At 45.1% G+C, this 26066-nt stretch overlaps 2 protein-coding genes across 4 annotated transcripts; one reads left to right on the forward strand and one right to left on the reverse strand.

Moving 5' to 3' along the window:
• Window positions 1-1354: 1354 nt before the first annotated feature.
• On the reverse strand, window positions 1355-4238 carry PIGW (phosphatidylinositol glycan anchor biosynthesis class W). Its single transcript, XM_009908879.2, has one exon. The coding sequence runs from the start codon at window positions 3801-3803 to the stop codon at window positions 2283-2285; it is 1521 nt and encodes a 506-aa protein (XP_009907181.1). The 5' UTR covers window positions 3804-4238; the 3' UTR covers window positions 1355-2282.
• Window positions 4239-4524: 286 nt separating this feature from the next.
• MYO19 (myosin XIX) lies at window positions 4525-25789 on the forward strand. Of its 3 annotated transcripts, XM_054166320.1 has the most exons (25): window positions 4525-4625; window positions 5645-5734; window positions 7840-7981; window positions 8713-8861; window positions 9085-9198; window positions 9940-10072; window positions 10288-10357; window positions 10477-10579; window positions 10889-10985; window positions 11454-11530; window positions 11911-12001; window positions 14283-14454; window positions 14780-14853; window positions 14974-15095; window positions 16332-16445; window positions 16827-17003; window positions 17629-17775; window positions 18222-18329; window positions 19091-19161; window positions 20114-20223; window positions 22022-22185; window positions 22830-22959; window positions 23142-23227; window positions 23553-23858; window positions 25202-25789. In XM_054166320.1, exons 2-25 carry the CDS (start codon window positions 5723-5725, stop codon window positions 25343-25345), a joined length of 2913 nt encoding a protein of 970 aa, XP_054022295.1. In that variant the 5' UTR covers window positions 4525-4625; window positions 5645-5722; the 3' UTR covers window positions 25346-25789. The 3 variants fall into 3 exon arrangements, 2 of the variants coding, with proteins under 2 accessions (XP_054022295.1, XP_054022296.1); XM_054166321.1 differs by lacking the exons at window positions 22830-22959; window positions 23142-23227; window positions 23553-23858; window positions 25202-25789 and adding an exon at window positions 20608-20717 and having other exon boundaries at window positions 22022-22107; XR_008462512.1 differs by lacking the exons at window positions 17629-17775; window positions 18222-18329; window positions 19091-19161; ... (4 more) ...; window positions 23553-23858; window positions 25202-25789 and having other exon boundaries at window positions 16336-16445; window positions 16827-16932.
• The last annotated feature ends 277 nt before the right edge of the window (window positions 25790-26066 follow it).

The raw sequence follows: 26066 nt of genomic DNA on the forward strand, positions 1-26066 counted from the left end.
ATTCTCTGATCAGAGCATGCTTGCTTGCATTTCTTGATTCTTTCAGAAGCACAGTTAATGATCTCTATCTATTCATAGTCTAAGCATTCAGCACTAATAACTATGCAGTTTGCTTCAGGGCAGAGCTTACTGGATTTTCTATCAACAATAAGCAGTGAGAATTAATTGTCTCTCATTAATTCAGTGGTGAACAACTTACTTCATAGGGCTTTAAAAGAGGGAGATGGCCTCACCATGTGGTGTCAATGCGGTTATGAAGAGAAGTGGGTTGTTCTCACTCTGTCCTCATGCACCAGGGTCCCCTCTGCTGGCTCCTTGTCACAGCCCCGTGTTTGCTGGCTTCTCGTACACCACGGTCCCCTCCGTTTGCTGGCTCCCTTGTTGCAAACCACAGCTCCAGCCCTGGAACCAGAACCTGCCAGCCCACTGCCTGTGCGGATAACAGGGCTCTGCATAGACACAGCAGAACTCCCACGGAATTTTTGCATCACAACACAGAGTTGGCATCTAGATAGTTTTCTGCTTGTCCAGACACAGCTCTGCTCCGTCACACCCAATTAATGCCTTCGTTCTGAATCACGTTGGTAGCCTTGTATGTGCAGGCAGAGCTCAGTGCAGGTCTTGTGCTTCGGGTATTTAAAAAATTAATATCCGTGAGGAATTTTGCATAAAGGAGCAGTGCTGTTCAGTTCGTGGTGGGAGCCCTTGTTCCCTGGGCAAGGCTAGGAAATGTTTTCAATCAACACACACCAGTGAACAACAAACTCTGCTATGACAACTCTTTATAAGATGTTGTTGCCAATTAATTACATTTGTCCCAAGGATAATACAGTTTCTCTTCAATTCTGAAGGGTTTTCTTTAGTTCTGAAGCCAATATGGCTCTAACTTGGAAGCAAACAAGCATGAAATCGGCCTGGCCACAGCCTGCAATCCTCAGACTTAACCTTTCTGTTGGCCAGTGGCTAAGAGAACCTCATAAATTTAAGACTATTCCACAGTATGTCTGCCTGAAGGAATCTGATTTAGAGGCTTAATCTCCAGAGGCTTTATAATTCATTACATTTGATAGACAAGGAGAAATAAATATTGCCCCTGTGCCCTGCTGCAGCTTCATAGACATTATACATCTATCATCAACTACCATTTGTATTCTGCTTCTTAAGTATTTATAACTCCCATTATTGAATTCTTCACAATCCTTAAATATATTTCTCTTCTCAACAACCTGATGAGGTCAGAAAGAGCTGTCACAGCTGGAAAGTGAACACAGAGTTTTCTGCCCTGGAGGAAGACGGTGACAGAGAAAGCTAGCAGTGTCCCACCGGTACCCTGCCCTGCTGCATCACACTCCTTTCCTTTTGCACACTGTGCAAATACAAATTAATACAGAACGTTCCCACTTGAAGGCATCTCAGCTGTCAAAACACAGCACCAAACGAGCTGCTGTTTTAAGTGACTGTATAGACAAGTAGGTGGGCCTCAAGTACTTTCAAAGTGGAGCTGAAGACCGTATTTTACAGCCTTCCTAAAGACGAGCTGTCACAACATGTTGGTGTGCAGGCTGGGGGTGAATTAGTTCTGCATCTCTCTTATTTTCTCATAAAGGCTGTGCTGCTTTTATTATCTGCACCACACATTCCAACAACTGTTTTTATGAATCCAGTTGAATTTTAACCACAGCATCATGCTTTATGTCAGGTTCTTCATTTATATTCATCAGCAAGGAAGAAAGTAAGACTTAGCTTTAAATCAAAGGCTAATTTAGATTTCAGTGTATGATTAACATCCCACATCAAATTACGTCCATCAAAGGCAAGCACAAGCATAAATCTTTGCAAGACTGAGGCCAAAACATTTTGAAGTATCCACTTACACAATACATGCAAGGGACTTACCTAGCTAAATCTTGCACAGCTATGTCTCTCTCTAATTACTCATTTTCTTACTTTTCATCTGGCTTCTGCTCTGTGTTGTTATCTAATTTTCCCAGCAGCTGGGTATGGGCGGTCTTCACCAGATCTGAACATACTGTTACTCTTCTCAGGAGCAGCAGCAGGAGGATTCAGAAACAAGCTCAAAAACTTAACTTTTCAGCAAAATGTGTGACAACAACAGGCAGCAGCACTAACTATATAATTTGGTAAAACATCAAAAAAAGCACTACATCATAAAAAGCTCTACCAAATTATAAGTTATTGCAGTACATACAGGGAAAATAATATTTTTCCCTATTAAAATACAATCAATTGCATCAAGCAAACTTCAGCTGGAAAGAATGGCCTCACCAAAACTTTACTACTATATTTTTGGTGTGCAATACATGCATAATTAAACAGATTAAAAACATATAGAAGTGCAGTATGCATAACGTAAATGCAGCCTTGCAGTGGACTGTATCTATCAGGATATTGATGGCACCAGTCATAACATTTGCTAGCAAGAAAAACAGTAATTGATTTTTATTAATAGCACTAATCAGGCAAGTGTGTGACAGCTTGCCTTCCCTCCACCCAGGCACAGCTTCCAGTTCATGCCTTCTACTGGTGGTGGTGGGGTTTCCAATGTCCCAGCAGCAGGGCACGCTGGCCCCCTTCACGACCAGCTTTGTGAACACCAGGGTGAGGTCAGTCACTACAAAACAGAGAAATAAAGTCAGGCAGTGAGCAACCACCCAGATGCAGTAGGACAGGTTAGCCATCCGGCGGGACACGGGGTCTGCATATGCTTGAGAGACCCAGAGAAACACAAAGAGCAGGCAGATAATCAGCAGTGAGAAACACACTGCTTCAGTCCAGCCTCTGACTGAGGGTCTGCACTTCAGCAGACAGAGTCCCACTTGGATGCTTGCCATGTAGATGGCTAGATAGCCAAAAAGGGAGAGCAGCCCTTCCCTGTTGGCATTCACAAAGCCAACCCTGGTGTCTCTGCCATTGCTCCCATGCAGGATAAACATCTTCAGAGAAGTAGTGTTAAGAATAAGCTGGTAAAATACAGCAAGATTTATAGCAATGATCCAAGACTTAGTTTTTGGAAATATGGCTAAAAGTAGAGATGCTGCAAGCCTCACAAATGCCAAGGTAAAGAAAAAATTCCAGTGCACTCCATACTCTGAAGTATGCTCATGATACTCTAGAGATTTAACACTAAGCAGCCGTCCAATGCCAAGAAAAATCAGCGGCCAAGTAGAGAAGGACTGCTTGGCCAGACTGGAAAATCTTGGTTGTCTTGCATTAGACTTGTTTCTAACTTCAGGACAAACAAGAGCGTTACCAAAAATAAAAGCTCCAACGCCCAGATCCATAACTCCAGTTCCATAGGTTTCGGCTTTGGCATATCTCCTTGGATACTGTGGGAAATCCACTGCTAAGATGCTGATGGATGTCAGCACATTGACATAAACACGGAACACGGTTATTGCTGGAATGTATTCTGGATCCAAGGGTGTCTTCTGGAAGTCTTTCACAATGTGCCAAAAAGGCACCTGGATCTCATGCTTCCTCTGGCTGTACACTACACAAAATATTCCAGCACAGAAGGTTGCAATGATAGCTGGCATGAAAAAGATGATTTGAGACAGGACTGTACAGCAAAACAGGAGAGGGGATACCAGCACAAGGAAGTCAAGCAGCAGGCTGTATTTCCTGGAATGTAGATGTTTCCCGTAGTGCAGGTAGTACAAAATTAAGAGAAGCCCTCTGCAGAGCAGGCAGAGCGGAGCCAAAGCCAGGCCTGCTGAGATCTCCAGCAAACTAGTTCCGTTTAAGTTGCTGATAAAGGCTTCTTTCAGGTGTTTTTGTGACATTCTTCTTGCTTCCTCTGAACACAAATGTGAACTTGAGATAGTTTTGTAAAAAGGGCTCTTAGAACGTCTTCAAAACCAATCTTATATGCCCATCCACAGAAAAAAATGCATCATGTCAGAAGTCTTCCACTTTTCAGTTACTCTTCAGTTTAAAGAGCACAGAACAGCTTCAGTGCTGCAATCTCTGATCAACTATGGCCCAGGAAACCATGCAGGGGCCTGGCAGAGTTCCAGCATCTCACATCTCACAGAATCGTTTTGGTTAGAAAAGGCAACTTTAAGATGATTGAGTCCAACCATCCACTAACCGTACTGAGGCTGGCTCAGCCGGGGCCCCTGCCTTACGGCACCCGTCCCAGGACAACACACGTTCAGCATAACAAAGCAGTAGGTAGTCAGAACTGCCGGCTCGTTCGTTTAACCCGCGATGCAGGCAGCAGCGCAGCCCCTCCCCGGAGCAGAGCTCACCGGGTCCGGGACACCGGCACCCCTCTGGCGGAGGCCCGCAGTGCGGCGGCGGCGAGAAACGGCTGGGGGACGCCCGCGTTTCAACGCTGTGCGGCGAGAGAAGGAGCCCCGTAGACGCCGCTGTATATCCCCCCAGCCCCGGCGGCCCGGCAGCGCTCCCGGCAGCTTTTCCTCCGGCCTCAGGTAAACGCCGGCCGCGCTCCCCGGCCGCACTTTCGCCAGGAGGAACCAGCCTGATGTTCCGCAGCCACCGATTCACCACGGCCGTTGCCACCGCCCGCAGCCCCCGCCCCGGCTCCGCCTTCTCCGGCGGCCCCGCCGCGCTGCCCGCTGCCTCGGCCCGCGCTGCCCGCGGTAAGTACGCTGCTGCCCAGCCCTGCCCGCAATCGCGATCGCCCGCCTTAATGCCCGCGCTCCCCGGGGGAGGCCCTGGGCGCTGGCCAGAGGAGTCGTGGGCTTGCAGCAGCTGGGGAGGGAACGGGCTGGGTTGGAGCGACCTTGGGGACAGGACGAATGCCCTGGCGGAGCCTGGGGAGTTGCAGTAGCTCGTGTCCTTCAAGGGACTGGTTTAACTGGCACAAAGAGTTCTGCAGCTGCAGGCAGTGGAAAGAGTAAGAGTGTCAAGCAGATGAGAAATCCTGCAAAGGCAGAGAGGGTTTTGATGGTGAATGATGTGCTCTGCGCTCTGTGCCCTTTAGCTCATGGATTGAAGTCTCTAAATGGTGGGTTGGTGCCAAGTAAGAAGGGAATAGGGAAGAGGAGAAGTGAAAGAAGGAGAGCAAAAGAGGAGAAGGACAAGAAGATGGAGAGAAGAAGAAAGAGGAGAGCAGGAGAGAATTCTTCCTAGCTGTGTGACTGTAATCTTTGTCTTTATCACAGCCATTCAGAGGGTGAGTTTGACTCATCTTGTGTTGGCTCCACTGCTTTTTAGAGGTAACAGGGCAGCAAGCAGGCATAGCTTGTTTCTGCTGCGATACAAGGCTTCTCTGAGTCACTCCCTTCCAAAGGCACCAGCTTCTCCCACACTGGCAGACCTACAGATCTTTCCTATTTGTCCTAACAAGAGGAATTTAATAAAAACAAAGTTGCAATGTCTTGCCAAGAAATGTCGCTGTGTTAAGTCAAAAGAGACAAAGCTTTTTATTCCTGCAGTTAGGACAGATGTATTATGCCCTCCACATCAGCTTTATTTGCAGGGGCAAACAACTCTCATAGCACAGGTGGGCATTCTAGCTCCAGTGTTACTTGGGCCCCACTGGGATCAGTACTTCTCTCTAAAGCCTTTGGCCTCTGCTTGTGGAACCCTCTGGAAAATGGTGTGTCTGGAGGTAGCTTGTTCTAAATGCCTCTTAAAATGTTTGTTTTTATTTAAGTGTTCTTCAGTCTGATTTGAATGAGGTGCCCTGGACTAAAGGCCCTCTCCAGAGTTCCTGTCCATAGGGCTGGACAAGATGCCAAAGCAGGTAAAAAGAAAACCAGTAATCCTGTCTGCTATTTACCTTTTACTGCCAGGAAAGAATGCTTGGCTTGTTTCCATGCAGTCCAGATTAGGTAACTACTAATGTGTATTCACCCTGTCTTCATGAACTGGCTGGACCTATTAACTGTGTGGTTTTGAGCTGTGTTACTAACACCAGCCAGTGGTTTTGGTTATGCCAGTGGCTCTAACAGGGCAGGTGTTAGTGCAGGGAGCAATCACATCCTCACGGATACTTTTCCAGTGGAATTCATGGGCACACAAGCCATGCAGTGTAGATATTTGCAGATATGGTGGGTTTTTTTTGGCTAAGGGATCACCATCTCAAATGAAGTGATATTGCACAGGCGGGAGCAAAAATAAGCCCTTTCTGAGGTGTTGCAGTATCAGCTGGTGCCAGTGAACACAGTGGGGGGACACAGGAGGCACAGGCAATTGGCAGAACTCATCTTGTCCACAGAGTATTTCCTAATGGTCTGTTTGCAGCAAGCTCCTGAATGTTCCTTTAGGGGAGAGTAACAGAAAGTACTTCGATGGCAATGTCTAACTGCATTGCTAAGCTTTTTTTCCCCCTCTTGCTGTGTAAAATTTTGTATTACTGGAAATGAACTGCTGATACTGTTTGCAAAAGGTAATGATGCTCCTAAATGAGTACATTATTGTAGCTTCTTAATCTCAAAACTCTTTGTGACATATAGAATACATAGAATACATAGAATAAACCAGGTTGGAAGAGACCTTCAAGATCATCGCGTCCAACCCATCAACCAATCCAACACCACCCAAACAACTAACCCACGGCACCAAGCACCCCATCAAGTCTTCTCCTGAAAACCTCCAGTGATGGCGACTCCACCACCTCCCCAGGCAGCCCATTCCAATGTGCAATCACTCTCTCTGTATAGAACTTTTTCCTAACATCTAGCTTTTCTGGGGGACGTGTTCATGGGGTTTTGCAGTTTATTTCCCCCTTTATTAATGAGCTTAGCTCGTGTGGTAGGAATGCTCTTAACTAAATTCAGCACTTTTGCCGCATAAACAAGGTGATGCTGTTCATTGACTTGGTTAACTTGTGAAGAATTGCAGGTTTGTGCTGCTGAATACAAATGAGTGGGGTTACTTTGGAAAACTTTCTGTCAAGAAGGGGGCCAGAAGAGGAATATCATAGACTCATAGAACAGAATTGTTTCTGTTAGAAGAGACCTCCAAGATCATCAAGTCTAACTTTCAGCCTAAGACCACCATTAGACCATGTCCTAAAGTACCACATCCATATCTAGAATGTAGAAGTCAGGACTGCCATCTTCTCCTGTTTTATTTTTCCCTTCTAGCCTCTCTCTCTTCTTCCCCACAAGAAATGACAAACAGGACCTGAAATCTCTCTTCTGGCTAAGTTTTCCATCACACAAATGTGCCCTTCCAACTAATATTGTCAAAGACATTGGAGCCCAGAGGCTAAGATTTAAATGCTTTGTTTCAGAGGGGACAAATCTTCACCTAATGCAGGCTAGCTCTTAAACACCACCATTTCTTTCTCCTTGGGTGCAACACACACACTCTGCAAACTTCACGCTTGGGACCCTCGACCCCTGCTCTAAAAAAGAAAGTTTCTGCTAGTAAAACTGTATTTGTGTTGGACCACAGGAGCTTTCAGCTCTACATTAGCTTCTGCAGCAGGTCCTTCCTGCTTCCCTCTGCCCAAGGCAGTGTTGATGGCATTCATAGGTTGAGAAATATGCCAGTTAAGAGCATCATGGATGTGTGTCTGTGCTGAACAACCTGCAAAATTGCAAGCACCAGGTAGTGTGAGTCTGCAGACAGAGTCTTTCTGAGGGCCTCTCCTTACAGCCAGAATTAAAAGTGATTAATTCAATTTACATGCAGACAGTGCTGTCAGCCTGCCATCTCTCATGTGCTAGGTAATACCTTTCTAAAAACAGAGCACCCCATGGGAACCATTGTTGCAAGGGGAGGGCATCAGGGAGGAACAGTAGCTTGACTAGACTAAGTTATGACTCCTGCTGTGACTGAACTGGAAGCTGTGGAAGAGCTGTACCCAGCCTTTGACTGGTGCTTTGACATCCTCTCCAGGAAAATGGCCAAAAAGAAGACTGTGTCACCAAGAATGAGCTCAGTGAGTCATTTGAAGAAGCTGGAGCATTCCTCAGTGATGACGAGAAACTGCATCTTATTGATGACCTCACTAAAGTCAATCCTGTGACAACTGCAACAGGTGAACAGCCAGCCAGGAGAGCATCTCCTGAGGAGTCTCTTTCCATAGTGGCTACTAATGTGTGATAGTTCCTGATCTCATTGCATTAATGCTGTCATAAACACAGTAGTTAAAGATTCCAAGCTTTTTAAAGCCTATTCAAAGCCTTAAAGTCACGTTTGGCTTGGTTACTTTTTCTTTATTAAACACTATTACTGTAGATTTAGCCATACTGATCCCTTAGGAAGCTCTGCAGGCGGAGCTCACAACCCCTGTATTTGTGGTTCAGGTAGCCAGGGTGTGATTGATATTTAGTGCAGGGCTCCTGCTGATCTTCTGGCTGTGGTTTGGTGTTAAATGAATGTGTCAGAAACCAAAGCTCTAACTTAGATTGAAAATATATCCATGAACTTGGTTCCTCACTTCACTTTTAAAGATGGTCCTGTTAAGAGAAGCCAAGGCCTGTCCCTAGTGCAGATGGGGAAGTTTTGCCTTTGCTTGTTCTGCAAGTGAGCAGATTTGCTTTCTAGGGCTATGTGAAACCTCACGAAAGCATGGGATTTCTTGAACAGAATATTTAGCAGATCCCTTACAAGCAACTCTTAAAAGATATGTATCTTAGACCTCTATCACTCTCTTGATCACCTTATTCTCTGTCAAACCCAATAGGTAAAGTATCTGAAGATTGTTAGAAAGAGGAACAGGAAATACTACACTGTTCAAAAGGTGCTAACAGAAGGTGTGTCTTTCAGTTCTGAAATGTCTTCAAGCAAGATACAGAATGAACTTGTTTTATACAAATGCTGGCTGTAGCCTGGTGGCTTTAAACCCATTTCAGCCTGTCTCCTGCCTCTACTCCCCTGAGCTTATGAGAGAGTACCACCTTGCACTTAAGTCTCAGGTAATCCTTTGAAGTTGAAATAACTGTCCCTCCACACAGCCCCAATTTCAAAAGCTATATGAACAAAATAATCCTAAAGGATAAAACTAACTTCTACTGGGAGATGAGTTCTGTTAAAACCAGTACTGCTTTCAGAAAAATGTGAGAAGACCTTTGCTGTCCATTGCTGTTGAACTGTGTAATTACTGCATACTTAAATATGAATATTCTCTTTTACTGCCAGGATTTAAAACCTCACATCTTTGCAGTGGCTGAGGAAACCTACAGAAATGTCCAAGGCCAGATAGACCCTGTGAACCAGTCTATAATTGTGAGTGGAGAAAGCGGTGCTGGTAAGGTAAGGACATTTTTATTCTGGTTCTGAAGTTTTGAGATTAGCCAGTGATTTGTGGTACGTAGTATTGCAGTGAAGAAGCAGAGATAAAGAAATGAAAAGTTCCAAGAGGGCACATAGCCAGGCTGCTCTAGCACAGCTCTCTTGAAGTAGGTGTAAAGCAGCAGGTCCTGCAGCTAAATAGACTCTGCTAGATCTAGCTGCTCTTTGGGTGACACCTGCCGTTTCTGGGAGGGCTGGATTTGAGTTGTTTAACAGGACTTATACCTGAGTTCTTGTCTCAGCTCGTGAGGGTCTCGGCAGACCCTTTGGAGAGGCATAGATAGGGGAAGTGAAGAGTTCAGATCCTAATCTAGGCTCTTGTGTAATGGTGCATATCTGTTCAGGAAGATATTGAGGACATTTTTAAGCCTGAAAATCAAATTATTTGCTGACTGTTAATGACTTAAAAGTCCATTTATGTTCAATTCATCTTAAGATACTAGCTCTAAATTCTAGCTGGCCTTCCAGATAGCTAAAGCCTCCATTCAGCAAAGCACTCTGACTCCAACAGCATTTTAATGTCTGTCTGTTGCACATAAGCACATGCACAAAAAAGTTTCCACTGGAGAAGAGCTACAAACCTGAGACAGTTCCTCTCTTTAACATCATCACCAGCTGCATGCTGTGTTTTCAGAAGCTAGGACTGTTTCACTGACTGACATAAATAATAACGTGGTAAAAGCAGAATCTTCTCTCTTGCAGACCTGGACATCTCGCTGCCTTATGAAATTTTATGCTTCTGTGGCTGCTTCAGCTGTCTCCCCAAAAGGCAACGAAACTGTGGAAAGGATAGAGAAGAGAGTGTTGGATTCTAACCCTGTCATGGAAGCATTTGGTAAATGAGGCTTTTTGAACAACAAAAAGAAATAGTGGCCACTGAGAGAATTTTCTTTGTAAGACACAAGTCTAAGCTAGCTCTCAGCCCTCTCCTTAAAAGACAAACTCTTCAAGTATTGGAGCTCTGTACAGATCACTTAATATCTGTGAGTCCTACATGGAAGGGTGCAACCAGGCTGCTTATTCTGTGTCTTGTCACTGGCAATTTCACAGGGAATGCCTGCACCCTGCGGAACAGCAACAGCAGCCGCTTCGGCAAATACATCCAGCTGCAGCTGGACAGGTAAGAGTTTCTGTCCACAGACCTCACCTCTTGTCTTCATCCTCCTCTATCGTAACAACACAACACCTGTCAGAGTCTGAGGAAGCTGTGTTGAAATCTTTGCATCTTTTCCCCTTTAGATTCCACCATCTGACCAGCGCTTCCGTTCAGACTTTCCTGTTGGAGAAGACCAGAGTTGCCTATCAGGCCCCCAGTGAAAGAAATTTTCACATTTTTTATCAGGTTTGCCTTCAGTTAATTTTACTAGATATTTCTGATGAACAGTGGGGATAAAAATCATCAGATTTAGCACAGTTGCAGCTTTTAATATCAAAGAATTTTGCTATCTGCCATGCTTCCAAATTAAATTATGCTCCCAGTGTGCTATTTGTTGTCTGTGTGCTGTGAGTACCAAAGCCAGAGTCCAGTCACAGAACAATAGGGATTGGAAATGACCTCTGAAGATCATCGAGGGCCACTCCTTGCCAGAGCAAGGCCACCTAAAGCAGATCACATAGTTACCTTAGTCGTTATCTTGTTCTCTGTCTCCAGATCACAAAAGGTGCGACTGCAGAGGAGAGGCTGGAATGGAACCTTCCAGAAGGGGCTGAGTACCGCTGGCTGCCAAATTCTGAAAGAAACTTAGATGGTAAAGATTAGTTTCACAAGCTGTCCATTAATAATGGCTGTCACTTTAAAGGAAGGCTAGCAAAAATATGAAATCCCATGATGCAGCGTGGTCAGCCAACAGCAGACATTCTGCAAAGGCACCTGCATTAATGTGTTTCTCTTTAAGTTTCAGTTTGCACCAGTAAGAGTTTGCCTCTGGCTTAAACCAGCGTTTTCTGGCGTAGTGAATTTGCATCTCTGGCTGTGTTTAGAAACTGTCTTGTCTTTGGATGTGCTTCTGCAACCTGCTGCCTAATGTCAGAGCCCCAGAGTCAGTGCTAAAGCAGTGTCTTGGTTCTCCAGCTTGTACTCTGGGATGTACCAAGAGAACATCTGTCTTCCTTGAGCTCTCTTGGCAGTTCCAGCTAAATTGGTTGTGTTGCAGAATTCTGCTGCTTGTGTTTGTGTGCATGGCTTTCTGTTCAACAACACTTGTTTGGCTTTTCAGAGGACTGCTTCGAGGTGACCAGAGATGCAATGTTTCACTTGGGCATTGACCGCTCCATGCAGAACAATATTTTCAAGGTCAGGCACAAAGCACAGCCACCAGGAGGCTGCTAATGATGTTTGGAATGTCTTTTCAGTGTGGGCTTTCTGCAGAAGTAAATCTGTATCCATGTGCAGAGCGTGGGTTGTTTGGGACTTCTGACTGGAGGGCCTGCAGCTACGCATTAGGTTGTGTAACCAAATAATAGTTCCTAACTGAAAGCCTGCACCTTAGAACTTTGGTTTTCCTTCAGAAACTGCCCTGTTAGGAATTCACACAGAGGCTTGGAATCCACTTGCTTTGCTTTGTGCAGAAATGTTTTGACTTGTCCTGTTCATGTGCTTAAGGGAAGGCTAAGAGGACACTACCTTGCAGGGGAGCTCTGTTTTAGGAAACTCAATGCTTGATCATGTTTCAGGTATTGTCAGGCCTGCTCCATCTTGGGAATGTTCAATTCTCTAATCCAGTGGATGAATCTCAGCCTTGTGAACTAGAAGACAAAGCCAAAGGTGAGGCAGCAAGCATGCAGGTGTCTAGTGTAAAGGATTTCTGTGCTCTTCTGCTTGATAGGAGGCTACCAGGGTCATGGGCAAACTCAGATTTAAGCATGTTTGTGTCTAGTACTTCACTGCTTCAAAGGACTGAACCAACAAAGAACAAAACTGCACTGGTTAGGCCGCACCTCAAGTCCTGTGTCCAGTTCTGGGCCCCTCAGGTTAGGAAAGATGTTGAGCTGCTGGAACGAGTCCAGAAAAGGGCAACAAAGTTGGTGAGGGGTTTGGAACACAGCCCTGTGAGGAGAGACTGAGGGAGCTGAGGTTGCTTAGCCTGGAAAGGAGGAGACTCAGGGGTGACCTTATCGCTCTCTACAACTACCTGAAGGGAAGTTGTAGACAGGCGGATGTTGGTCTCTTCTCCCAGGCGGCCTGTACCAGAACAAGAGGACACAGTCTCAGGCTGTGCCAGGGGAGGTTTAGGTTGGCTGTTCGGAAGAAATTCTACACAGAGAGAGTGATTGCCCACTGGGATGGGCTGCCCGGGGAGGTGGTGGGGTCGCCATCATTGGAGGTGTTCAGGAGGAGACTTGATGGGGTGCTTGGTGGTGGTGGACTGGTTGAGGGGTTGGATGCAATGATCTTGAAGGTCTCTTCCAACCTGGTTTATTATTATTATTATTATTATTATTATTAAATTATATAGGATCTGTGCATTCACAATCAAGTCAACACCTTTCTTCCACCCAAAAGCCAACACCAGCATCTCCCTCCTCCCCCCTGCATCAAATCAACTACTTTATTGTTACAGATACCTTCCTTTGAGTGAAACTCTGTACATCCCACAGGCACTAATTAGTGATGGACCTCATGCATCATATTCCAAAGCAAAATCCATACTTCCAATGACTGGGTTCAATTTTTTTCCTGCTCATCTAACCGCTGTCCAGACCACAGACATTTGTGGAATTTAGGGACTGCTGCCATCCTGTTTTTCTACCTGCAAGGTGCAGATAGAATCACAGAATCATAGAATCAGTCAGGGTTGGAAGGGACCGCAAAGATCATCTAGTCCCACCTGGGCTCTATTGTGGTCTCCTCCCACCCCAGGTGTGGCCACTTGGCTGCCCCCACCCACTCCCCTTTTTATTCCCACCAGGAAAGGCAGAAGCCCTAAGCTGAGCCCATCTGGGCTGTAGGATCCTCCTCTCATCACTGGTGAGTGCCCATGGTGCACACTGGGTGATGGTGGTGGTGACAACAAAGGCCGGGGGGCCTGGTGGCCCCCCGGTTGTTAGGACCAGAATTGATGACCACTCCAATATCATGCACAGGTGCTGGCTGGTCACTCAAATTCTTCCTCTGAATTTGGAACTAGATGATCTTTGAGGTCTCTTCCACTCCAACCCATTCTAATGCTCCACTGCTCAGAGATAATATCCTTCTGTTACAGGTCAAGGCAACTGCAGTGTTAGACAGTCATTTCAGAAGGATTATTGGCAGGACTCTTACTCTTGACTGTAATCTTAACAAGACATCACCAGACGTCCAGAAATCTGACCCAGAGTGGAGAGCAGGGCTTTTAAAATTGAAGCTTTGATGTTTTCATGATAAAGACTAAAACTTTGTAGCAGCAAATCTGTTAAATTGCAGCACAGAACACAGGTTGCTCTTCATGTCTTGAGGCGGCTTGTGGATTTAGTTTTCCTTCAGAACTGCATCACAGCCCTCAATAGGGAGGTTTCCCTCTGTTAATTCACATGCTCTGGATTCACACTGCTTAATACTCGCATAGTTTTGTATATAGCTCAGGTTAGCAAGAGCTTAACTGCTTTGCTAGCAAATATTACTTCCTCTCCATTTCCTCACTATCTCCCAATTCCCTGGGGTTTTTGGTTTGGTTTGGTTGTTTTCCTAGTCATGACTGTTTGATTTGTCTGTCTGGATTTAGAGGTCTCTGCTGAAGCAGGTGAAAAAGTAAACAAGACATACCTAGAGAGTACTCTTCACAGTACCTACCGCAGTGTGGCAAATTTCAGGCTTTTAGGGTATTTCTTCATTTGAAATAGAGTGCCTGCAATTCCAGGGGTACTGTACATCCCAGTTAAGAGTCTGGTCTTGCAGAGCTTTCTCCCAAGTCTGGGTAAAACAAAAGATGCAAAATCCACATTTAATCTGGTGAGGTCATGGAAGTGTCATTTCTCTGCATCATCTCTAGATCAGCTCTAACTTTGAAGGGGTTGCATTCGTTTCAACTCCAGATAATCTTGCAATGTTTTTTTTCCTCCTGAACAAGATTTTGTGAAGACTGCTGGAGATCTGCTGAAGATACCTGTTGAGGAACTCCTGGGATCATTAAGAATTAGAACAATAACTGCTGGAAAACAGCAACAAGTCTTCAAGAAGCCATGCTCCAAAGCTGAATGTGAGACTAGGAGGGACTGCCTTGCCAAAGTGATCTACGGAAAGTAAGGGGCTGGAGGCCAGGCTGCTGTGCTAATCCATAGAATTTGGGGGGAATAGAGAGGCCAGAGGGATTTAATTTGCCTGGCTGGCTGTGTGGACCCAACAGCAGGATCATCCTCCCCATTTTCCACACCCTTGATTCAGTTGTAGATACTGACATGGCTGCAATGTCTAAAAGATCTTCAGAGAACTGCTGTTTCATGTCACCTGGCAGCATGCTGTAACTTTTGGTTTCTTCTATGTGATCCTGCTAAAAACAGCAGTAAAAGAACACTGCTGTGATTGTTGTAAGCAAGCACTTCCCAACTAATCCAGGTGTCATTGCAGATTGTTTGAATGGCTCGTTTTGGTCATAAACGAAAGCATCTATGCAGATCCATCAGTGTGGGAGAGCTTCATAGGTATGGTTATTCATCCCTGCTTTAGCTCAGTAACACTGAGGTTACTCAGAAGTAATGTTACAAGAAGTCCTTCAAGCTTCTCTTAGACCAAAGTGTGCTGTCTTTCCTTATTCTTCCTAGGTTTGCTGGATGTTTATGGTTTTGAAGCCTTCCCTGAAAACAACTTGGAACAGCTTTGTATCAACTATGCCAACGAGAAACTGCAGCAGCACTTTGTAGCACACTACCTGAAGGCACAACAGGTAATAGCACAATATACCAAATGTTAAATAGTTCATTTTAAAACTGCTTTGGTCTCTTTAGTTGCATTTCTGTGCCTCTGATGAGGTTGCAACTTTCAGATGAGTAAACAATGCCACAGAGATTAGCGGGATTGTGAGTAACAGTTGCTTTTTTAAAGAGAGTGAGGGGCACTTGGTGGGATGAGATAGTTTTCTCTGATAGGGTACTGGAAATCTCTTTCCTTTTACACAGTTCCAGTGGCTCTGTGGCCTAGTAAACTGCTGGCATTTCCTCAAATTGCTGGGCTCTCAAAACTAAATTGTTGAGGTAAGCTTAGCCTACACTGAGATTCTCTTGGAAGCTGCTGCACCTGTATTCCTCATTACAGGTGCATTAGCACAGTACTCTGGTACTTTCTGACTCATGGCATAGTTGTGTCCATTTATTCAGGAAATAATTATCTCTTGTGCCATTTCTTTTTTTCCTGCCTGACCTCATCAGTGTGCCAGGGGTTAATGGTCAGTGAAGATGGAAACCAAGTTCAGGCACACAATTACTTTCCTTGAAACTGATTCATGACCTCTGTTTATAGAGCCCCTCCCAATTACTGGCTGCCCTCCTACCTCCTTTGATCTGGCAGTGTCCCAAACTTCTCACAGACCATTCACAGCTGTGCTGAGCAAGCTGTTGGCAGGAGACTTAAAATAACTGGCCAGAGCTTGTGCTTGTTAAACACTTCTGACAGTTGGTTCTGTTCTTTAGCATAAGTGCCCAAATGATTACAACCAGTGTCTTTCTCCACTTCCTTTTGGATCAGGTTTTACTTTAAATGGAGGTCAGTTAGTAAAGTCAGGCACACAATGGGTGGTTTAGGGCTATGTCCAAATTTTAAGGATAAGAGCTCTCTGTGTTCCTTACCCTTCATGACTAAACCCAGTGCAGCCAGGAAAGGCCTGGAGTGACTGGAGTCTGTTTATTCTGTAAAGCAGCCTTGCAGCTCTCTCTGATAAATCTTAAACAAATTGTTCCAGCAAGATCTGCTGCTACATTCTCAAAAGCTACCTGGTAGAACATCCCTGATTGTTTGTTGTGGGTTTTTTTCCCTGCCTCAAGATTGCCACTGAACATGAGCCGAGCTTTGGCTGAGCAGGTTGAGCCTGGGATTAACTTGTTAATCAGTAACTGCACCAAACTGCAAAGTTAGTTGAACTGTGGTGCCCTCTGCTGCAGAATAACCTATTTCTCTCGTGCTTCAGGAAGAATATGCAGCTGAAGGCCTACAGTGGTCTTTCATAAACTACCAGGACAACCAGCCCTGCCTTGATCTGATTGAGGGCAATCCTCTCAGCATTTTTTCTTTGCTGAATGAGGTAAGTGTGGATCTAAATCCCAAAAGCTTTTGGCCTAGTTGCCTGCCTTCTGTCCCTTGCTGCCAAAGAAAATATGGATGCTGAATGAGGAGGAGAAAACTTAGCAGCTGTAGCATTTCTGCAGAGCTTATTTCTCAGAACAATGATGACACTGCTTCTTCCTTTTCTGAGTCATCCTTTCTCTCCTGATCCTGGATGTTCTCATTCCAATACAAAGCCTCAATTTTTTATTTTTTTTTTTTCCTTTTGACTCCCCCCAAGTTGTTCAGGCTTAAAGCTACTCCAGAAGCACAATTTGACTAAGATTTTAAAGTGCTGTAGATTTTAAAGACAGTTTCGTATGACAAGAGATGCTGTCATTTGGTCTTGTTTGTTGTTCAGGAGTGTCGTCTAAACAGATCCTCCAACACTGACCTGTTTCAAACTCGGATGGAGAAGGCCTTGTCTGAGAATCAATGCTTGAGTCGAAACAAATTTAGTAAGAAGCCTAACTTCATTATTTCACATTATGCTGGCAAAGTCTGCTATCAGCTGGCAGCAATGGTGGAAAAAAACAAGGTAGGTGCTCTCAGAAAGAGCTGTTTACAGAAACCCCAAAAATCTTACAGACCAAAGGCAATTTAAATCAAAGCATCACTAACATGTATCATAGAATTGTTTTGGTTGGAGGAGACCTCCAATAGCATCAAGTCCAACCATCAACCCAACACCACCATGACCACTAAACCATGTCCCACAGTACCATGTCTACAGGTTTTTTGAGCACCTTCAGGGATGGGGACTCCACCACCTCCCTGGCACAATTTCAGACCATTTCCTCTCCTTCTATCACCTGAGACTAGGGAGAAGAGACCAACCTCCACCTCACTCCAATCTCCTTTCAGGAGGCTGTAGAGAGCAATGAGGTCTTCCTCATTCAGAGATATTTACTGGGTATTCATACCTTGCTCCAAATCAATCCTTCAGGCCACGTAAAACTGAGTAACCTTGCTGATTTTCAGTGAGCCATCACTGGCACAAGAAAATGCTTTGTTAGCAGAATTTTATTGCTGAGGATTAAGTAGTATTTGGTGATGCAATAAAATACCTTATCTTAATTAAAAGGAACTTTCTAATATAATTTTGAATGGTGGCAGATTTCTGCCCAAGTCCAAATACTAACAAGTCACATTTGAGTTTGCAGGACCACATTCCACCAGAGCTGGTTCACGTTTTGCAGAATTCTAAGGACCCTTTGCTTCAAAAGTTATTTCCTGTGACAGAACAGAACCAAAATAACCTCAAACCTCAGAACAGAGCAGCTGTTGTTACAGTGGTGTCAAAGTTCAAGGTACATCCTATTCAGATTTCTGCTTTCAACTGCTCTCTTCATAACTAGATGGGAAATCAGCATAGTTGGACCAAGATCAACAAATGTTATTAAACTGAAACAGCTGCAAAGCAGAAAAGGCTTCAGACTCCTGAGATTCTCTGGGGGGTTACTGACTATTATTTTACCTTTAACAGTTGAGCATCTGCCTTTGTAAGTCTTCTTCCTACCTGTTGCTCTGGAGGGGCCAGCTTCAGCTGGTGGAGCTGCTTTATGAATTTGTCACCAGCAATTTTACAGCAGCATCCACAGAGTGGCTTTGTTTCTCAAGCTGTCCTTAGAGAAGAGCTCTGTGAATACTGAGTCTGTGAAGCCATCTGTGCACAAAAGAGCTTCATTAAGACCATTGAGGAGCTAACCTACCTGTGGAGGAATTCTCTAATAAAACCTGTGTTTGTTTTCTGCAGGGTTCACTTGAACATCTCATGCAGATTCTGAACAGCACCACACCACATTACATCCGTTGCATCAAGCCCAACACTGACTGCAAGGCAATGACTTTCAAAAGGGAAGAGGTAACATTTCAAAACCCTTCCCTCACCAAGTCAGTGAGGAGCTTCCTGCAGATGTTGTGTGGGGCTTTGGGTTGGGTGTCTTATGCACAATCTGAAGTAGCTTTTTCTCCTCTGGAGTGTCCCAGAAAAATGTCCTTTCAGAGTCACTGATGTTTGTCTGGCACGGAGCTGGAGAGCACAGCAGCTCTTTCAGACGCAACTTGCTTGTGGCTGTGTCAGAAGTTGCCCTACTAGAGGGCTCCTGGGTTATTTGGGGTGCTACCGTCCCAGCCCTCAAAACAGATAAAGGTGATCTGACTGCTCAGCAGTCCTGGCCACATAGATATCTTCATGGTGAATACCCACAAAAAAACTTTTGCTTGCTCCTGGAGTTGAGTCTCTTCTAGGACAGGGTGACTTCAGCTGATGAGCATGCCTTTGGGAGCAGAGCAGCAGATGTTAAGGCTATAACTAGAGAACCTCATCTGATGTGAAAACAAGCAGCTGGAGTTAATTTTAACCACTCAGAGGGCTCACAAGGACTGTCCCACTGTGCTATCACTGCCCTGACCCTGCTCTGGCTGTTTCTCAAAGCAGTAGCTCGGTGTCTGCACAATCTCCTTCTTCACTTCTCCATCCATTCCCCATCTGCTAGCACCACCCCAGTTCACGTGTGGTTGCTGAACCGAGTTGGCATGGTTTGGGTCAAGCACACCTTTTGCAGAGCTAAGCAGCTTCCACAAAGCCAGTGTAACCTAAAACCATCTCAATTTATGCCTCAGGTTCTCAGCCAGCTTCAGGCATGTGGAATAGTTGAAGCCATCAGCATCAGTGCAGCAGGCTTCCCTGTTAGGTAAGTCTGAACTCCTTGAGCAAGGTCTTCCATAATCCATTTCTATAGCAATTAGTGGCACATTGCTTATTCAGAAGGGCTTATAAGCCAGAAATCCAAGTATTTTGGAGTCAGTTTCAGACCAAAAAACTACTGATTCTTTTGAAGTTCCTTCAAGAATTCTGCTTGCTGTCTGCTTTTAAGCTTACCTGAGCACCTCTCTTACATGTTCTGAAGTAAAAAACGCCTGTCACAAACCTGGACTGTTGTTCTGTGGCTTGGATAACAAAACTCTGCACATTTAGCAAGTCCAAATGTACAGTGACAGCCCAGCAAGCAGCTTTAGAGCAATTGGCATACACCAAATACTAAGAGTCCAGATGTGTTTATAACACAGCCCTGGTCTGAGAAGCTGGAGATGTATTGATGTGAACTACCATAGAATGTACCAGGTTGGAAGGGACCTCTACAGGTCTAGTCCACCCCCACCCTGCAGTCAGCAGGCACATCCACATGCACTAAAAGTTCTAATTTTCTGCAATTAAAAATCAGTTTTAAATGACATCCATTTAAGTGTAGTCATCTGGAAGTCAAGCATCTCCTCCCAGCCAGTCATTTTGCTGGGCTTTCTTGAGCATCTTTAGAAGATGGATGGAAGAAGACATGAGGTAGTCATGGTTTTAACAGTGCAGCACTGATGGGTGAAGCTCAGCATTACTGCAAAGCAGCCCAGTTCCTGCCCAGTCCTTGTTGCAGGCAGAAGTCCCTGTCTGTTACTGGGCAATGGGCAGTCTGAATTTCTGCAGGAAGGCTGTATGTCCTTGCATCCTGATACCAGCATGGTCACCAGTCTGTTTGCACTCAGTGCACTGGATCTGTGAAGCCCTTCTGCAATTTGTCCCCTGAAAGGATGTATTATTTACCATATAGTAAATGATACCTGCCTACAATTAACTGCACCTTTGTCTGCCAGGATCCCTTTCCAAAGTTTCACGGAGCGCTATGCAATACTGAGAAAATCCTGTGGATCCAACAAAAAGAGGGTGTGTGATAAAAGCAGCTCTCCTGCTGCTGAGGAGACAGGCAAGTGTCTTTAGATAATCCCTCTGCTATCAATAAAATTATCACTGACCAATCTGATGCCACCTAGATCAGCTACAATCACTGTGCCGGCACTAGGGCCGTTCTCAAAACACTTCCCTAATGAATCACAATGTGAGGTTCTAATTTGCCTAATGCTTACAGCAGGCTCTCTTTGAAAGTGCAGGGGTTTATCTTACAGTTTTTCTGGACTCCTCTGGGTAGAACAGCTACAGTCATAGTGGTGTTCCAGGTTTCCCCTGACACAATGTGATTTAGAGCTGGTTCTTAAGTAGACTTAAAACTACTTAAATTTTTGCTTATATTCCTTCTCCTTTTCTTTTCCCCCCACCTTGTTTTCTTGCTGAACACACTGACCTTCCCTAGCTTCCCTGGATTCTGCTGCTTCTCCTACCTTTTGCAAACTTCTGTCTGTGAGTCTTTTTCTCTAAGCAAGAGTGATGATGGAATCTCAAAACCACAATCCAAGCTACAAGGTAACATCTTTGGTGTGAACCCCCTCCAAAAAAGGAGCTCTTCAGGTGGTTACATTTCATACTGAAAAGTCAGAGCAATCCAACAGCCAGCCAGTGGGTCTGTTCAGAAACCAGTAGATGTGGGAAGTGTGACAAGTACATGCCAGCCTGTGTCAGATAAGGAAAGTGGCTGGCAGTCCATCCACTACATGGAAATGGAATGAAGTAACACAATGCAGGCTAGAAATGGCTTACACACGGTATCTTTCTCCCTCAGTTACAAACCCATTAGCTGAAAGGTCTCGCAGGTCCTTTTTATCTTCAGCAGGTAATAAGCTACAAACAAAGCAAAACCATTTCCTAAACAACAGGGAAATAAGCTTTTGGTTCCCTTATCAGCCCAGCTCCATGAACACCATCATAGTTACCAGATGTCTTCCTGTAAGCAAGAACTGCTTATGTTTGTTTCAGTACCTTAAAATGCTCTCATCTCCTTAGAACTATTTATAGCAGAAAAGCAAACAGCATCCAGGATGGAAAGAGACAAAGACCATCAAGTTCTGGCACTGGGCATGCAGAAACCCATGCAGCATTGCCTTGAACAACCCAATCTCTTTCAAGGACAGGACTGAAATAAGTCTACCTCTATTTCCAGATAGATCAATCAGGCTAAGCTCTTTGTCATGTAAAAAAAAAAAAGTGCACTATGTCCCAGAAATGGTTTTAGTGACCTCTTATTGCTGCAATAAACTTCTGCTTAGTACATGTCCCTGTAGCTGCTTCTGATGCCCTGTGAAAACTGTAGAAGTGTGTAGAATTTGTTCTTCTGTTCCTGCATCTTTCTGTATATTAAGGCTACAATTTCAATTTCTTTCTTTTTGTTCTTTGTTTCCAACAGCTTTAAGTTTGGGGTGTTTCCTTAGAATTTCTTAGGACTCAGCTGCTCAAATCTATCCTTAATTGCAATGCCATTGCTTACTAATGTTTCCATGTAGGATGCTTTAAACAGCACAAGAACAGCTGAGCCCCTCCAGGTCTGTTTCATTGTCTAGGTTACCCAGAACAAGATTTGTTAGAGAGGTGAGAAGACAGCACCCAAACTACCTCTCAGTTCAAACACACCATGCTGGTTTTCTAAGTTGCCAGCACATGGTAAAACCTCCTCTTCAACACAGCTAGATCTAGTGATGTCTCAGCCGTCACCTCCTTCCCTCTTGCTGTAGGTCTGTCCCACCTAAATGGCCAAGAAGTCTCAGTGTAAGGACAGTGACTTGGTCCTGGCATCCAGGTTTTGTGATACCCGCTCTTCAATGCTTCATTTGCAGGCGAGGCTGCAGAGGTGCATGATGACAAAGCATCACCTTCTGTTGTTCTTGAGATCCTTCAGAATGTGGTTCCTGGACAGACCACCCCTGAGCAAACTGGGAACAGAGCAGAGACCACTTTGGTGTATTGTGGCAAAACCAAAGTATTTATGGCCAATTCTGTGGTAAGAGAGCTACTGCCTTGGCTAGCAGTTCTGGTGTGGACTCTGGCATAGATTATCACCATGGCTTAGATGATACACCTGCCAATGCCAGTGTGACCAGAACTGGCCGTTTTCCTTCACATTACTAAACTAAATCAAATATCCATCAAAACCTAACTATCAGAAGCCCTTTTCTCAGTGGTGTCCTTGTTGCTATCAGAGGAGGACCTGCACTCATGTCTGGAGCTGTTGCGTGTCCTCCCCATCCAGTACGGATTACAGCTTTCCTCAACTTCACCTGACAGACCTGGCTGCTCTGGCTGGCCTAAGCAGCTGCTTTGTGTAAGACTCAAAGGAGATGAAGGCACTTAGGCACAGTATGCAGCCATAAGAGAGCTCCCTTCAGTGGAACCTTCTTTAAGCCATCTGCTACTGTGCCTTTGGGAGTGTGCACTTTTCCCCTCAGATACTTGCATTCTCATTTTTCATCTATCTCATCAGCACTAATGAAGTCCTCTCACTTCTAAAACCTAATCCAGCGGTCTTAGGACGCTGAAATGTGCACGTGGTTTCCTGCCAAACCCCAAGATACTGCAGAAGAGGGAAGAGCTGTGAACATAACTCCATCCCCACATACTAATGGCAGGCTCCTGTCCCCACTGCAGCTGGAACAACTTGAAACTAGAAGAGCAGTAGTGTTAAATAAGAAAGCCTTCTGCATTCAGTGCTGCTGGAGAAGATTCAAACAGAAGAAACTAACAAAGGAGAGCCAGTCTGCCACTGTCATCCAAGCAGGTGAGCTGGTAAGAGTGTGGCTGAACATAACTGGTACCATTTCCAGGCACACTGGATGTTTAAAATGACAGGAGTGGTTCTGTTAATTGAAGGTGGAGAAAGTCTAGCACCATTTCTCCTGCATTGTGTCCAAGAGCTTCTGATGATCTCTGTACTCTGGCTTCTTTTCATTAAATCTTCAGCTGTCCGTTCCTGGTTAGCCAGGAGTCGCTTCCAGCGGATGCGCAGCGCTGCTGACCTGATCAAGCATGGCTGGAGGAGATGGAAAGTGAGTACCTTGGGAGAGAAAAGGCCTGAAATTGAGTGGCTGAGGCTTCTTACTGTTTGAGAAAGAATCTGCCTCTGGCAAGTAACTGTACAAACCCAATACTGCCAATTCCCCACAAAACTCTTCTCAAGCTGGAAGAGGATGGATGCTAGTCTTGCGCAGCTGCTTCTGCAGCACAGACACTGCAGAATAAACTCATTCTTACCTTCATCAAGTGGGAAATGTCCCAAGGGGTGTCCTGTCCTTTAAGAGCCTCTCTTTTTTAGACTCCTACACATTTTTTGTTCCAGATGTTTGAGAATCTTGTTCTGCATATCTTCTTCAGGCAAAAATGGCTGCATTAGCAGCAGCAGAACTGGATGAGGGTGAAGAAAGGACATTCTCAGACCCCGCAGCTCCACTGATCTCAGCCAGACCACCTCACTTCTTGGAAACAAAGTGGCCTCTGCAGGCAGTAATTCAGTTCTGGCCTCTTGGCCTTGTCCTGGCTGCAGCACCTCTCACTGTAATGGGACTTCGGAGAGACCTGTCCCTGCTGGCGTGTCTCCAAGTGCTTCAGGAGAGTGACAGCTACAAGGAGGAAAGTGGCTCCTTGGGCTGTGGCATTACATCCATTAGAGCTCTCCCACAGGTAAGAAACCTCACACACCTGAGTCCACAGCGAGCTAAGCTGCTGTGAGTCCCAGAATCTGAGCTCTGCTCTCAAGCTACAGCTTCCCCTCTTCTGCTGGCTTAGATGTGCAAGGATGACTGGCATAAAGCTACACACAGGGCTGAGCTGAGGCTTTGAGCTAAGCATGAAAATGCTGGTTAATCTCTGTTACAGGAACAAACTGATCAAAGCTCTGCTTCAGAAACAGAGAACAGAGGACTTCAATGTGGGCTCTGATATTTTTTTTCTGCTTAGGGGATTTAAGCTGCACACCATAGGTGGACACACAAAGCAAAAGCACCCACTTGGGAAAAAGCCATGGGGCATACTAATATCCCAGTAATTGTGTTTTGACTTCTCTGCACAGCCTAATTCAGCAGGGAGCAACCCTCAAGTACATCTTCTACACACATGCAGAACAGTCTTAGACACCGTTTACTATGAACAAGCCGCAAACCACAGTGGCTTCTCTTAGAAATTATGCTCAGCTTACACCTTGTGCCTGTTTTTTGTTGATAAATTTTGGAGACTGCATGAAATTAATGTGTGCAGGAATGAGCCTGTGCCTGGTTCACAGCTGATACCAGCAGGAAGAAGCAGCACCAAGTTCAGTACTGACTGAAAACTCAAATCTTCAGTTTAAGCTAATTTCAGATCAAATTACAGTATTGGTACTCTTTGTAATAATCACTTCTTAAACCCACTTCTACTGGGACTCCTTTGGAGGTCTTCCTTTATTACTCATATTCACTACTTGCTCATATATGTGTATAAATGTGCTAATAAATAATAGCAAATGCATTTTGCTATTCAGAGTAAGTAACACTTACACAGGGCCAGGAGAGTGATCAGAGGACTGCAGGACCTGCCATGTGGGGAAAGACTGAGAGGGCTGGGGTTGTTCACTTTTGAGATTCAGGGGAGACCTTACTGCCATAGACCAGTACAGAAAGGGTGGCTACCAGGAGGATGGAGACTCCCTTTGTATAAGGAGTGTCACGGAGAAGGCAAGGGGTGATGGGGACAAGTTACTGCTGGGGAAATTCTGATCAGACTCCAGAAGAAAATGTTTCCCCAGGGGCATAGCCAGACATGGGAATCATCTCCCAGAGGCTGCAGTGGAGTCCCCTGCACTAGGCAGTTTGAAGCCTCACCTTGACAGGGTCCTGGGCCAGCTCATTTCAGCTCCACTATCACCTAGGTTGGCGCAGGTGATCCTCGGGGTTCCTTCCAACCTGGCGTTCTGTCATTCTGCGAATAGCAAAATTCGATCCAAACCTGACAAAAGCTTCAGCTGACCTCTCCCCCTCTCTTCCTTGCAGGGCTCTGTTAAGTTTCACTGCAAGAGGTCTCCACTGCATTATGCAGACGTCAGCCCCCACAGGGATGCCTGTTCCACCACTGGACTTAACCAGATTCTATTGGACAAGGAAAAAAGTCCTTCCAGCATAGCTCTTGGCCATTGACACAACTGTACTTTTTCCTTCAGGGAAGGACTGGCTGCAAGCTGCTGCTTTCAAATTACCTAATGTCTGTATCTGCTGCTACCTCAGCTTGTATGTATGATAGCAAAGACCTCGAAGTTACAACCCATGGGGGCATTCCTCCTCTCACACGTGCACACATGAAATGTCAGTACTATAAGAACACTCAACACAGACCAAGTGCTTTAAGGAAGATACACTTGAACACTTCTGGCACCATCTGGGAGAAGCAAGAGACTGGTAGTGACACAGCAACTAAGGCAAAGATTTCTGCTGTGGGCTGGATTCTCCTTGGGAGGAACAGCTGCAACTATTCTGACTGGCCATGAGTATTCAGTACATCACACTTCTGGCAGACTGAGGAAATGAAGCTCAGTTGACTGTAACATTAAAGGCAGATATCTCAGGGGAAAGCAAGACTGGGCTCTTGCTTTTTATCTATAGGACCAAACCATATGTAACAACCTCCATACATTTCTAGCACTCCCTGGTCAAACAGCTTTACTTGTGCCAAAGTTCTCATCAGAGCTGCTCTATACCATCCCTTTGTTGCTGTCTCAAAAAGGTTCAGCTCTTCTGTGTACACCACTGAATAAACTATTAAATACCTTGTGAGTGGAACATCTTCCTTCTAAGGAAAGGGAGGTGGGTTAGGGCTTGGAGGAGACTGCAGGGGGACCTGGTTCGCATTTGTAAAGATGTG

The sequence above is a fragment of the Dryobates pubescens genome, chromosome 13 (genome assembly GCF_014839835.1).
Source record: "Dryobates pubescens isolate bDryPub1 chromosome 13, bDryPub1.pri, whole genome shotgun sequence".
Lineage (NCBI taxonomy): Eukaryota > Metazoa > Chordata > Aves > Piciformes > Picidae > Dryobates > Dryobates pubescens.